The 15,363-nt window shown below is 31.8% G+C and overlaps 2 protein-coding genes across 2 annotated transcripts in view; both read left to right on the forward strand.

Annotated features, from left to right (window-relative positions):
• The window catches only part of LOC149960403 (uncharacterized), a 107,060-nt gene that overhangs the window by 83,450 nt on the left and 8,247 nt on the right, over window positions 1-15,363 (forward strand). The gene's annotated exons all lie outside the window — the stretch shown is intronic.
• Window positions 1,618-15,342, forward strand: LOC149960405 (uncharacterized). Its single transcript, XM_090157556.1, has 7 exons — window positions 1,618-1,762; window positions 1,828-2,059; window positions 2,766-2,930; window positions 4,086-4,504; window positions 5,245-5,577; window positions 14,604-14,780; window positions 15,184-15,342. The coding sequence occupies exons 3-7, from the start codon at window positions 2,840-2,842 to the stop codon at window positions 15,277-15,279; spliced, it is 1,116 nt and encodes a 371-aa protein (XP_090013682.1). The 5' UTR covers window positions 1,618-1,762; window positions 1,828-2,059; window positions 2,766-2,839; the 3' UTR covers window positions 15,280-15,342.

The raw sequence follows: 15,363 nt of genomic DNA on the forward strand, positions 1-15,363 counted from the left end.
TGGAAGTTCCTAGTGCGCGAACAACTTTAAAACTTGTAACCGATTAGGTTCTCAGTAAGCCTGGGTTCGAAACTTTAGGATTAAATAATTGGGGTCTACGCACGGTCTCGAGGAGCTATTTAGTAGAGGCGACTAAACCTAGCAATGGTTCCTCATTTTGATTGGTTGTGGAATCCGTCAGGGTTCGTACACTACCTGGAAAAGTCAGGGAACTTTAAAACGTTTCGAAAAAGTCGGGGAATTTTAAAATGTTTCGAAAAAGTCAGGGAATTTTAAAAATATTCCAAATGTCAGGGTAAAGTCAAGGAATTTGAAAATGGTCCCAAAAAGTAAGGGAATTTTAAAATGACCCAAAAAAAATCAGGCAAATAAATTTTTCAATTGAAATTTTTTTCAATTGAAATATTTTTCAATTGAAATATTTTTCAAGATTTTTATCTCAAACCATTCATTTATTCATTCGGGAATTTGGTCAGGGAAAACTTGGAAATGTCAGGGAATTTAATTCCGGAAATGTTGTACGAACCCTGTACGTCATCAGGTTTTTTCCTGGGTCTTTGAAGTTAGTAATCACAAAGTCTATTTTATCGTGATTGTTGAGTTATTTAAGGTTATTTTCAGCTTTAAAGTTGAAGCTCGGATTTTGTTAATGCTCAGCTTGAGTTAGTGGTAGGTTCAGGTTAGATTGAATCTTAAATTTTACCTTAAAACCTGTATCATCAAGTTTACTTTAAGAAATTTATCATCAAGTTTACTTTAAGAAATTTATCATCAAGTTTACTTTAAGAAATTTATCATCAAGTTTACTTTAAGAAATTTATCATCAAGTTTACTTTAAGAAATTTATCATCAAGTTTACTTTAAGAAATTTATCATCAAGTTTACTTTAAGAAATTTATCATCAAGTTTACTTTAAGAAATTTATCATCAAGTTTACTTTAAGAAATATATCATCAAGTTTACTTTAAGAAATTTATCATCAAGTTTACTTTAAGAAATTTATCATCAAGTTTACTTTAAGAAACGTCATAAATTTTACCTTAAGAAACTAATCATCAAATTTACCTTAAAACCTGTATCATAAATTTTTATCTTAAAACTTGTATCATCAATTTTTATCTTAAAACCTGTATCATCAATTTTAATCTTAAAACCTGTATCATCAATTTTAATCTTAAAGCCTGTATCATCAATTTTACCTAAAGCCTGTATCATCAATTTTACCTAAAGCCTGTATCATCAAATTTACCTTAAGAAATTTATAATAAATCTTACCTAAAAACCTTTATTTTAAAAAACGATTTGAAAAACTTTATTTTAAAAATAATCTTAAAACCCGTTATTTCAAAAATAATCTAAAAAACTTTATTTTAAAAATATTAATTTCAAATATGATTTATATCAACAATTTTACCTTTAAATATTTATCATAAATTTTATCATAATACTGTTACCATAAATTTGATCATAATACTGTTATCATCAATTTTATCGTAATACTGTTATCATAAATTTAACCGTTAAATCTTTCGGATTTCTCATATTTATTTAACGAATTTTTTTTAATTGCTAGAGCTACTTGTTTTGAAATTTGTGTTTTTTTTCTGTGACAGAGCAACACGTGGTCTCCTAAGACCAAATCAGAAACTGGGTCCGCATCCAGCAAATTGTTGTCAACGTCGAAACTCGACTACTCCAATAAAAAAAGTTTCAAAACCTAATAAAACCGTTGCTTCAAGTACTTCAAAAGATTCCGAAACAAGTAATACAGAAAACGTTGCAAAGCCGCGTATGCACTGTCTTACTAATGTTAATTATCTTTCGTAGAAAAAGTTCCGGAATTGGCCGCTGCCACTGTAAAAGCGCAAGCTATTATGTCTCCAAGAACCTCCAGTGACAGTGAAGGCGAGAGATTATGTAAATTGTTTACTTATACTGGCATGTTTCCCTCATTTCGGAAGATAAAATATCGTCATTTGTTTTGTGGAGTTCGACGACGGTGACTCCGGAAGAATAACACTCGAAGACATTCGCATTTTACCCAAAAATTATCATCCAGGTTTGTAGCTTTCTTGACATAATGAGCAAAATATACTCATTAATTGTAAATTGGCACGCGCAAGTCCTACGCCTAAGTACAGCTTCCAGTGCGTGCTTTCTGTAGCGAAGAAGCAAAGAGAGCGCGTTAGGCCCAAGTACACAAAAATGCGTATTAATTCTAGAAATTGTTATCCGTAAAAAGTTTGCATTAGTAGGGTCAATAGAAAACCTAAAAGTCGACATTTTTCTTTAAAGTCCCTCAGCTATCCTAAAACCGACATTTGGTTAAAAGTCGCTAGATGACTTGGGCCTAAGTTGATGGAGCTGATTATTTTTTTAATAAAGTACGATATTTCGATGAGAGATTTTGCACGCGCTGGGATAACAAGGCATAGATTAGGCTTCAACAGCTAGTCCTAAAAGTCGCGGAGTGTTTAACGATTCGCCTCGCAGCAAGAGGAGTCGGTTTGATCCCAGTTTGTGGCACTGGGTGAAAACCCTGAACAGTATAACCCGGCCACATGAATTAATAAAGTTAATAATCTCGAGATGACTTGGGCCTAAGGTGGTGCGTTGGTTACTAGCCCAGTTGATTATAATTAGTCATGCTCAGCTTAGAAATAGCTCTCAGTTAAAATTTATCACGCGATAAATAGACCACGGAAAACTTATCCGAAAACGATTATAATTGAATGGATATACTAAAAGTTATAATGATTTTGAAGTTGTAGAACCCGAACCGGAAGAAGCGCTAACCGGAGATCTGGTTATTGCCAAATCCGACGAACGTTTGTCATCGATGCAAATATTCCCGGCCCAAAAACTTGAAGAGTCCGAGAACAAAGTGAAAAACAAAAAGAACAAAAAATTATCCAAATCATTTACAAAAAGTAAGTTCCTTTCTGTATTTCACCAGTGGCATGAGAGTTTACGCTTTGAGATTACAAAATGATTATTTTAATATCTGTCAAATAAATGTCTGAAGAAATAAATAACGTTTGCACCTAGGGCACTAGCCCTAACGACGCTTGTTTGAAATTTTACACGGGCGGCGATTGCATTGGCTGGCGAAATCCTTGATTTGGGGGAAATTTAAACGAAACTGTAATGTACCAACATTTTGGAAGAATATTTTATTCATTTAAAACATTGTCGAAGAAGTAAACTTATGGGCTATCGTCCAATCAATTTGCGTCTCCACGTACCTTGCTTCACTACAAAAACACCAAAAGATAATGCCAACTCACGGTGTTTCCAACAATATTTTCGCATCTCGCTTAGATCATACGATGATTGAAATCTGTATATAATAGGGTAGTTATATTAGGTTTTGTGTAATTTAAAATGTTTTCAATTGCCAGTTTTAAAACCCGAATTGATCAACATGATCGGAACTACTGCCGTGTGACGATGTCTGATCGCCTTCCATATTCAGACACTATTTTATGAGTTTCTTTGTAGACTTAGACCAACAAATAAGGGACGGTACACTCAAAGGGGAGCTAAGTTAACTTAGAGCAACGCTTGACAACAGCGCCCTCGGTAAATTGTCTACTCAAACCGAATTTTATCCAAAGTCCTCGAAATACGTAGTTTATTTTCCTTTTTAATTAAATGTAGTAATCTAACGCGTAATAAACCTTATACTGCAAACGTTTTAAATCTATCTTTCTTTTACAATTTATGAATCACGAAATTGTTTAATATTCAGCACAAAGAACTTAGGTCATTGCATGTAGGTATCATGTGGCGCGTGAGTAGATATGCGTAACGTTTCTTCCACAAGAGGGCGCTTACAACTCGTTGCTATTTTCAATCAAGGGTTTATCATTCGCTTGACTTGGGGGTCCATGTTATAAATGTGACATCCGTTTATTTGGTAGCAGTGGCGTAGACAAGGGGGGGGGGTTTCCGTGTCCGAACCCCCTCCTTGGGCCTACCTTGGACTGCACTAAATTTCCACCACCTTCTCGACCCCCCTTTTAACATTCACATACTTCGACCCCCCCCCTTAACGAATTTCTGGCTACGCCACTGTTTGGTAGAATCTTCAAAGAAGTCTTCAGACTGTCAGTCGCCGGCGTCCAACGGTTCCGATTCATCTTCAATATTCCCGCTGTCCTTCTTGAAAAACAAGAGTCTTCTGAAGAAGAAGTCGAAGAAGAACAAGAGTATTTCATGCAAAAACAAGATCAAAGACTTTCACCGGAGCAGCAAACGGTCTTCGGACACCAACTCATCGGTCTACCTGACGAGCTCCCCCAACGACGAGAGCTCCAACTCCGGAAGTCTGTCGTCTGCGAAGATCAAGAAGAAGACGAAACATAAAACTGAACATAAACATAAACACCATCACCATCGACTTCATTGTCACCATTCGCATCATCACAAAAAACATAAACATGATAAATCTAGAAGCAACACGTCGCAATCGTCATTAACTACGATGCAAAACATTGTACCTGTAAGTGTTACCTTGATTTCAAATTACGTATGTCAATGTGTTGGTATTCTTTTTACAATTAATCTATATTTATGTTAACTAAGTGTATTAGCTAGTGTAAAAACGTACTGCTTGACGTCACAGCATAAGTAACAATATCAATAAGTTTGACAAGTTTCCTATTGTTTTAATGTGAATTTTCTGAGCGAACCTTTTTTCGACACTGACGTTCTCGCCAAGCTCCGACTTGGACTTGCACTCGAACTGAGTAGCCTGTAATCGTCCTGGCTAGTAGTATATTTCCTCTAAGGCATATTTACACACTAGGGGACTCTGTGTTGAGAACTAAATCTTGATTGCTTAATAGCTCTGATAATCAGTTCCGTGATAATTTTTAGTCACATCCAAGTAGATAACTGCCTGGCTGCAAAGACCTCTTATAAGGCCTAACAGGGTTACCTGAATTAGTAATTAGATTTCATTTATTGTAAGTCTTGATTCAACTATATAATAGTGTCAGATCCACTGTTGGATTAATTCAATCTTTACTTGGAGGTATTATAATCCATATCTAGATTTCACTATTTTATAATTTTAATCTTTCAAACATACGTTGAAAGATATCATGAAATCATTATTCTGATCTTACTCCTCCAATGTCAAATTTCATGATTCAGTGTCCGATTGTTATAATTTGTGGATTAATCGTTATAATTTAGTGTCAGTTTTCACTAATTTTCTAATTTAATCTTGATTGAAAGGTATCATCATCCAGTGATATCGCATTAACAGAAACCAAGAAGCCTGATAAAATCGTCGTGTCGGTACCAGTACTGCCTGCGGTGTCCAGCTCAGTAGCACTTGACACTCCGACATCGAATGCAAAACCGTCTGTGATGAAAGATACGAAAGGAAAGAAAACTGAATTAACGGTGAAAATTAAGACGCCTCTCTTTGAGGAACCTAAAAGCAAGGCCAAGAAGACGGCGGACAGCGAAAGCGAGATGCTCGTGGATAAGGGAGACATGGTCCCGTCTGCGGCAGCGTCGAGCGGAGTTCAAAAGCAGAAGGAGCCTGAAAAGAAAGAGCCAAAGGTAGGCGTGTGCGTTGAGGTCATGTTACATTGAACCCGGGAAAGAAAACTAAAGCAGAAGTGTTGAGAATTCTCAATTTATTTTACTTATTTTAACTATTGCTTAGCTAATTTCTGATTCTTTTGTACAGATCCCACTTTAAATAGTGCGATCTTAAGTTACTGTAAAATTATCTTGCCTTTAAAATCACGATTTATTATTCATAATGTGCCTAAGAGGCATAAATAAATCTAGTTAATTAAATGGGGGGTTTATATTACCGGTTTGAATAAGTGTTTAACTGATATAAACTTTATGACCGCTGGTTTATCGAAAAAAAGAATCGTTTAGTCGCGTCTAAAATTATTTTACGCTCGTCCTTTGGACTAGGAGGATGAAAGTGTACCTGGAGTGGTATTTACCATACCTATAGCACGGGGCCGTTGTTCGTATGTGTGGAACCGAAATCCGCTGGAGGCGCTCCGTGTCCGCCTTGGTTCATACGATTGTAACGACTTCTAGCCGCAGCTCTAATTAGTAAAAATTAAAAAATAGCTTTTTTTATAGGCTTAGCTTGATGAGGTGGGCTTAACCAATCTTTCAACATTTAACGTATATCGTTAATAATGGATAAGTAATGGTAATTAATTGACTATCAGCTTTCCTATTTCCAACTTTCCCTTTTTTAGTATTTGGATTTTTCTTATTTCCTAAATGTTTTGTAATGCAAGTTGAAGTTATAGGTTACTAAACCTTGGTGACATGACCAAAATATTAAACATACAAAATAAATCAAATTATTCTTACCTGCGTCTTTTTTATTAGATGCACAACTATAACTGTGCTCATTCAAAATTGCTGATATTATATTCATTTTATCTTTCAAAATCTTTCTAATTATCTATAACAGTAGAAGGAAAGTGATGGCGAGACGCCACTCCCAGGTTCAGGTTTAGGTTCGGGATCGAGATCCGGGATTTAAGGGATGAAATGGGGGTAAAATCGTCAAAAAGTCAATGTATTTAGGGTATTTCTCGCGACGATATGTTTTCCCGTATATCAACATATTGTGTCCAGGCCAACTTGTTCATTTATCTACGCTTATCTCGAAAGATACTTGAACGTATATCTTATCGCGTTTTATCGTACGGAATAAGTTGAAATGATGTAAAAAGTGATAACCTAGGCGGCGCGCGCGCGTGGATTCCCCAGGGGACGCGGTTAATTTGAATTTAAGAGTGTTTTGACGTCATGGAATATTCGTTGTTAAAGTAGAATGTAAAAATTTTTTAACTTCATTTTAATATCATTGTAGTACGCTTGGCACTTGAACCTATCTCACGAGTATTTCACTGGGTGAGAGATAACGCGCGCGTGCGTGGATTACCCGGGAGGCGCGGAGCACGCGTTCGCGGTTAATTTGAATTTAAAACACGGATTTGAGTGTTTTGACGTCATGGAATATTCGTTGTTAAAATGACGTAGAATGGAAATATTTTTAAACTTCATTTTAATATTATTAGCACGTAATTTTTAAATTTCATTATCATATTTTTATACCTATATTTACATATTGAAATTGTTACGCATACATGGTTCCCATTTAATATTGGGATATATATAGTAATAAAAACAGAAAAATACTACAAAAGTTCAGAGGCGCGGATTGCCCGGGCGCGCGGTTAATTTGAATTTAAAACATGGATTCCCTCTCCGAAATAATTCATGTACCCAAAATTGGACCGCATGTTTTTTTCTTTTAGGGGAATCTCTATGGGAGTTTAACATTACAATAAAGCTAATAGGTCCAGTTTGGGGTACTTTTGGTCCGAAATGGGGTACATAGGGCCGAAAATGGTGACTTTGGTCGTTTTAAGGGTACTTTTGGTCTATTTTGGTCCATTTTTGGGTACATCAGAAAAGCAGTTGGAAAAACGAAGAGCCTTATTTTTTTTTCACCCATCTCCAAACTCCAAAAATTTATTGCTTTAATTTATTTATCGCTTCCGTAGGTATAAAATAAGATAAAAACCACTTACCTATATTTTAATTACGGTAAATTAAAAATACTTAATTAGTGTACTAAGTTACGTTTAAAAGAACCTTTTGTAACAATTCCAATATGTAAATATAGGTATAAGGATTGAAAAAATACTTAAAGTGGTTTTACTGATAAACTCTAAAGGAATTTAACTTTAAAGGGTATCTTAGATTATTGTTTTTAATTTTATTCAAGTTGAAAACGTATTAAGAGTCCTTCAAAGTACTATAAAAGGATTTTATTTACGAACTTAATTCATATTATCTTCAAACTTTCAATTCGCTTTTATTACTATTTAAATACGGTAAAATATAATTCTTATACACAAATATAGTCAGAAAGATACTATAAAACACTAAAATTAAAATTTGTGTGGATAAGATTTGTAAATATCATTTTGAAACTAATAACTTTCACGCTTTATTTAAGTCAAGCCAATAAAAACAATTACCTATATTTTAAATACGGTAAAATATAAATACATTTCCGATATGTAAATAGGTAGAATAACACTATGAAAAGTTAATTTTTCTTCTTTTAATACGACAACACACAACTCTGATACGCAAATATATAAAGAAAATATTTAAAAAAAATTACTCTACGTTCGATACGTTAAAATACATTTCCGATACACAAATATAGATAAAGAAATACTATAAAATGTAAAAAGGTAGAAAAATACTACACATTAACCATTATGAATTTAAGCTTACAACATCCTTCACGTATAGAGCATAACATATATGTTCAGAGTTAACTTGTTTCCTCGTTATCTTTATCGCATGTGTTTTAAATAGCGTATGGAATAAGTTAAGAATGTACTGAAATGGTGTATGTTTAAACCTCGTAGAATAAAGAGTAAAACATATGTTCAGAGTCGGCTTGATTACTAAAGCGAATAACACAGAGACGTTTCCGGTGTAGTCACGTAGGAAGAAAAATACTACAACACTCTCTATACTCTACATTCAACACGTTAAAATATACTTCCGAAATGCCAATATAGGTAGTAAAATAGTACAAAATCTCTATACTTTACCTTCAATACGTTAAATTACATTCCAATATGTAAATATAGGGGGAAAAATACTACAAAAGCCTCTTTTCTTGGCGTTCAATATGTTAAAATAGATTTCTGAAATGCAAATATAGGTAGTAAATACTACAAAAGCCTCTTTTCTTGGCGTTCAATATGTTAAAATAGATTTCTGAAATGCAAATATAGGTAGTAATTACTACAAAAGCCTCTTACTCTACGTTCAATACGTTAAATTAATGATATGCCTCCGATCGAATCGTTCATTTTTTCTTATTTAAATATACGCATTTAAATTAGAATTGCTTCTAGTGTTCGGCAGTCGATTAATTTTATCCACAAATTTTCCGATTTATTTAAAAAACGTTGGTAAAAAGAATATCATTTTAACTTATTTAATTGTGTTTTTTACCCAACCAAGCATTTATTTGAATAAAAGTGGTATTTATTTAAATAACCAATAGTTAAATAAAAATTGTTAAATGTTTAAATAATCGAAAGTGAACAAGCCTATTTTTTAAATAAAACAAACAGACTTTAGAGTTGATAAGATTTGTAAATATCATTTGAAACTAATAATTTTCACGCTTTATTTAAGTCAAGCAATTACATTTTTAAAAATGAAAGAAGTTAAACAATATAAAAATTTGTAAATATTGTAAATATTTTTAGGTAATAAAGAAATTAAGAAATGTTTTAATTAAAATATCTTTCATTTTCTACTACATTTTTAAAAACGAAAGAAGTTTAACAATATAATTATTCTAATATAATTTCAAAATCAGGTATTATTTAAAGTACAAATGCATAATTTAGTGAAGCAATTCTTATTTAAATACTTTTATTTAATTAATTTGTGTATCTGAAATGTATTTATTGAAAAATAAGTGGGTTTTACTATTTATCACGGTTTTTTATATATATATATATATATATATATATATATATATATATATATATATATTGGAATTGTTACAAAAGGTTCTTTTAAACGTAACTTAGTACATTAATTTATTTTGGAAGTTCAAAACGTATTAAGAGCCCTTCAGAGTACTATAAAAGGATTTCATTTACAAACTAAATTAATATTTTCTTCAAACTTTCAATTCGTTATAATTTGAATTTAAATGAAAACATCATGGATTATAGGTGCGTAATCTACTATTAGACCGAACGGATTAAAAAATACTTGAAGTAAGTGGTTTTACTGATAAACTAAAGGAATTTAACTTTAAAGGGTATCTTAGATTATTGTTTTTAATATTATTCAAGTTCAAAAGGTATAAAGAGTCCTTCAAAGTAATTTAAAAGAATTTTATTTACGAACTAAATCCATATTTTAGAAGTTAGTTTGTATGAAATACTTACTAATACCTGAAAAATGGACTTTAGAGTTGATAAGATTTGTAAATATCATTTGAAACTAATAATTTTCACGCTTTATTTAAGTCAAGCAATTACATTTTTAAAAATGAAAGAAGTTAAACAATATAAAAATTTGTAAATATTGTAAATATTTTTAGGTAATAAAGAAATTAAGAAATGTTTTAATTAAAATATCTTTCATTTTCTACTACATTTTTAAAAATGAAAGAAGTTTAACAATATAATTATTCTAATATAATTTCAAAATCAGGTATTATTTAAAGTACAAATGCATAATTTAGTGAAGCAATTCTTATTTAAATACTTTTATTTAATTAATTTGTGTATCTGAAATGTATTAATTGAAAAATAAGTGGGTTTTACTATTTATCACGGTTTTTTATATGTATATATATATATTGGAATTGTTACAAAAGGTTCTTTTAAACGTAACTTAGTACATTAATTTATTTTGGAAGTTCAAAACGTATTAAGAGCCCTTCAGAGTACTATAAAAGGATTTCATTTACAAACTAAATTAATATTTTCTTCAAACTTTCAATTCGTTATAATTTGAATTTAAATGAAAACATCATGGATTATACTTTAAGTATTTTTTTTAATTAGTTCGGTCTAATAGTAGATTACGCACCTATAATCCATGATGTTTTCATTTAAATTCAAATTATAACGAATTGAAAGTTTGAAGAAAATATTAATTTAGTTTGTAAATGAAATCCTTTTATAATACTCTGAAGGGCTCTAAATACGTTTTGAACTTCCAAAATAAATTAAAAGAACCTTTTGTAACAATTCCAATATATATATATATATATAAAAAACCGTGATAAATAGTAAAACCCACTTATTTTTCAATTAATACATTTCAGATACACAAATTAATTAAATAAAGAATTTAAATAAGAATTGCTTCACTAAATTATGCATTTGTACTTTAAATAATACCTGATTTTGAAATTATTTTAGAATAATTATATTGTTAAACTTCTTTCATTTTTAAAAATGTAGTGGAAAATGAAAGATATTTTAATTAAAACATTTCTTAATTTCTTTATTACCTAAAAATATTTACAATATTTACAAATTTTTATATTGTTTAACTTCTTTCATTTTTAAAAATGTAATTGCTTGACTTAAATAAAGCGTGAAAATTATTAGTTTCAAATGATATTTACAAATCTTATCAACTCTAAAGTCTGTTTGTTTTATTTAAAAAATAGGCTTGTTCACTTTCGATTATTTAAACATTTAACAATTTTTATTTAACTATTGGTTATTTAAATAAATATCACTTTTATTCAAATAAATGCTTGGTTGGGTAAAAAACACAATTAAATAAGTTAAAATGATATTCTTTTTACCAACGTTTTTTAAATAAATCGGAAAATTTGTGGATAAAAATTAATCGACTGCCGAACACTAGAAGCAATTCTAATTTAAATGCGTATATTTAAATAAGAAAAAATGAACGATTCGATCGGAGGCATATCATTAATTTAACGTATTGAACGTAGAGTAAGAGGCTTTTGTAGTAATTACTACCTATATTTGCATTTCAGAAATCTATTTTAACATATTGAACGCCAAGAAAAGAGGCTTTTGTAGTATTTACTACCTATATTTGCATTTCAGAAATCTATTTTAACATATTGAACGCCAAGAAAAGAGGCTTTTGTAGTATTTACTACCTATATTTACATATTGGAATGTAATTTAACGTATTGAAGGTAGAGTATAGAGATTTTGTAGTATTTACTACCTACATTTGCATTTCAGAAATCTATTTTAACATATGGAACGCCAAGAAAAGAGGCTTTTGTAGTATTTTTCCTCCTATATTTACATATTGGAATGTAATTTAACGTATTGAAGGTAAAGTATAGAGATTTTGTAGTATTTACTACCTACATTTGCATTTCAGAAATCTATTTTAACATATGGAACGCCAAGAAAAGAGGCTTTTGTAGTATTTTTCCTCCTATATTTACATATTGGAATGTAATTTAACGTATTGAAGGTAAAGTATAGAGATTTTGTAGTATTTTACTACCTATATTGGCATCTCGGAAGTATATTTTAACGTGTTGAATGTAGAGTATAGAGAGTGTTGTAGTATTTTTCTTCCTACGTGACTACACCGGAAACGTCTCTGTGTTATTCGCTTTAGTAATCAAGCCGACTCTGAACATATGTTTTACTCTTTATTCTACGAGGTTTAAACATACACCATTTCAGTACATTCTTAACTTATTCCATACGCTATTTAAAACACATGCGATAAAGATAACGAGGAAACAAGTTAACTCTCAACATATATGTTATGCTCTATACGTGAAGGATGTTGTAAGCTTAAATTCATAATGGTTAATGTGTAGTATTTTTCTACCTTTTTACATTTTATAGTATTTCTTTATCTATATTTGTGTATCGGAAATGTATTTTAACGTATCGAACGTAGAGTAAATTTTTTTTAATATTTTCTTTATATATTTGCGTATCAGAGTTGTGTGTTGTCGTATTAAAAGAAGAAAAGGAACTTTTCATAGTGTTATTCTACCTATTTACATATCGGAAATGTATTTATATTTTACCGTATTTAAAATATAGGTAATTGTTTTTATTGGCTTGACTTAAATAAAGCGTGAAAGTTATTAGTTTCAAAATGATATTTACAAATCTTATCCACACAAATTTAATTTAATTTTAATTTTAGTGTTTTATAGTATCTTTCTGACTATATTTGTGTATAACAATTATATTTTACCGTATTTAAATAGTAATAAAAGCGAATTGAAAGTTTGAAGAAAATATGAATTAAGTTCGTAAATAAAATCCTTTTATAGTACTTTGAAGGACTCTTAATACGTTTTCAACTTGAATAAAATTAAAAACAATAATCTAAGATACCCTTTAAAGTTAAATTCCTTTAGAGTTTATCAGTAAAACCACTTTAAGTATTTTTTCAATCCTTATACCTATATTTACATATTGGAATTGTTACAAAAGGTTCTTTTAAACGTAACTTAGTACACTAATTAAGTATTTTTAATTTACCGTAATTAAAATATAGGTAAGTGGTTTTTATCTTATTTTATACCTACGGAAGCGATAAATAAATGAAAGCAATAAATTTTTGGAGTTTGGAGATGGGTGAAAAAAAAATAAGGCTCTTCGTTTTTCCAACTGCTTTTCTGATGTACCCAAAAATGGACCAAAATAGACCAAAAGTACCCTTAAAACGACCAAAGTCACCATTTTCGGCCCTATGTACCCCATTTCGGACCAAAAGTACCCCAAACTGGACCTATTAGCTTTATTGTAATGTTAAACTCCCATAGAGATTCCCCTAAAAGAAAAAAACTTGCGGTCCAATTTTGGGTACATGAATTATTTCGGAGAGGGAATCCATGTTTTAAATTCAAATTAACCGCGCGCCCGGGCAATCCGCGCCTCTGAACTTTTGTAGTATTTTTCTATGTATTTATTACTATATATATCCAATATTAAATGGGAACCATGTATGCGTAACAATTTCAATATGTAAATATAGGTATAAAAATATGATAATGAAATTTAAAAATTACGTGCTAATAATATTAAAATGAAGTTTAAAAATATTTCCATTCTACGTCATTTTAACAACGAATATTCCATGACGTCAAAACACTCAAATCCGTGTTTTAAATTCAAATTAACCGCGCACGCGTGCTCCGCGCCTCCCGGGTAATCCACGCACGCGCGCGTTATCTCTCACCCAGTGAAATACTCGTGAGATAGGTTCAAGTGCCAAGCGTACTACAATGATATTAAAATGAAGTTAAAAAATTTTTACATTCTACTTTAACAACGAATATTCCATGACGTCAAAACACTCTTAAATTCAAATTAACCGCGTCCCCTGGGGAATCCACGCGCGCGCGCCGCCTAGGTTATCACTTTTTACATCATTTCAACTTATTCCGTACGATAAAACGCGATAAGATATACGTTCAAGTATCTTTCGAGATAAGCGTAGATAAATGAACAAGTTGGCCTGGACACAATATGTTGATATACGGGAAAACATATCGTCGCTAGAAATACCCTAAATACATTGACTTTTTGACGATTTTACCCCCATTTCATCCCTTAAATCCCGGATCTCGATCCCGAACCTAAACCTGAACCTGGGAGTGGCGTCTCGCCATCACTTTCCTTCTACTTATAACTATAGAAATACACGACTTTCATCTTCAAAACCCTGCCTAGGACCTGCTTAGCTTATTTTAAGGTCACAGTTCAGATTTTGCCGTTCAGAGATGGCAGCACATTACGATGAACCGGGCCAAAGCCGAGAGGCATGTGCAGTACATAGTGCGCGCAAATTACCACTCCAGGTTCACTTTCATCCTCCTAGCTTTGGCTAACCTCTAAAGTTAAAAGCCCTTAAAATAACAATTTATTTTTTATACAACGCTCAATATAAAGAAAGGCCGGTATCGACGTTTTAATCGCGATTGAAGTTATGTTATGGTCGTCATGTGTTCCACCTTACCTCTGAAGTTATAATGCCTATAATATAACGATTTCTATTTTGATCAGGTGCCCAAGAAGAAGAAAGAAAGGCAGAATTCTGTGGAGAAGAGTAAAATCGCGGCTTTCTTACCCGTTCAGAAACTTTGGAGGTGGTTCGGCAAAAGTTTCAAACGCCAGAAAACGAAAGGGAAGGGCAAGACAGAATACTACAAGGCCATTACGAGGGGCAAAGAAACTAATAAGGTTGGTTGACGGAAATAATTATTGGACTTTTAACGACAACTTTCGCGATATTATTTTATCAATTATTATAAAATTCTTCATTTACAGAAATCGAGTACGTTCCCAATTTTTAACATTCTTAAACATATTTGAAATGCCATTATACAAGATGAACGGAGAAACGCGTTTAAACAATACTAAATCTTATTTCGTTATCAAGTTTGAGTTTAACATTTGGTCAATTATAATTAGTGTCACGATTTTCAAAATTGCGGGGTAGAATATTTTAATTTCATATCATTATTTCACATTCTATGCTTCGTACTTTGTGCTCCCTTTAAATAGTGCTAATCCATTGCCCTACTTAACTTTTCAAAAAAGTGAACTCTTACAATATCTCTTAACAATGATCTGTTTGCCATAGGTGGGAGATTGCGCCGTGTTTCTGTCAACAGGGCGGCCGCACCTTCCGTACGTGGGTCGCATAGACACGATGTGGAGTCCTGGGGAGGCACCATGATCGTGAAGGTCGTGTGGTTCTACCACCCCGAAGAGACCAAGGGAGGAAAGAAAATTTCACATTCCAAAGTAATTATGCATTTTC

Source organism: Leiobunum rupestre, chromosome 1 (genome assembly GCF_980474605.1).
Source record: "Leiobunum rupestre chromosome 1, qqLeiRupe1.1.hap1, whole genome shotgun sequence".
In the NCBI taxonomy this organism is placed as follows: domain Eukaryota; kingdom Metazoa; phylum Arthropoda; class Arachnida; order Opiliones; family Sclerosomatidae; genus Leiobunum; species Leiobunum rupestre.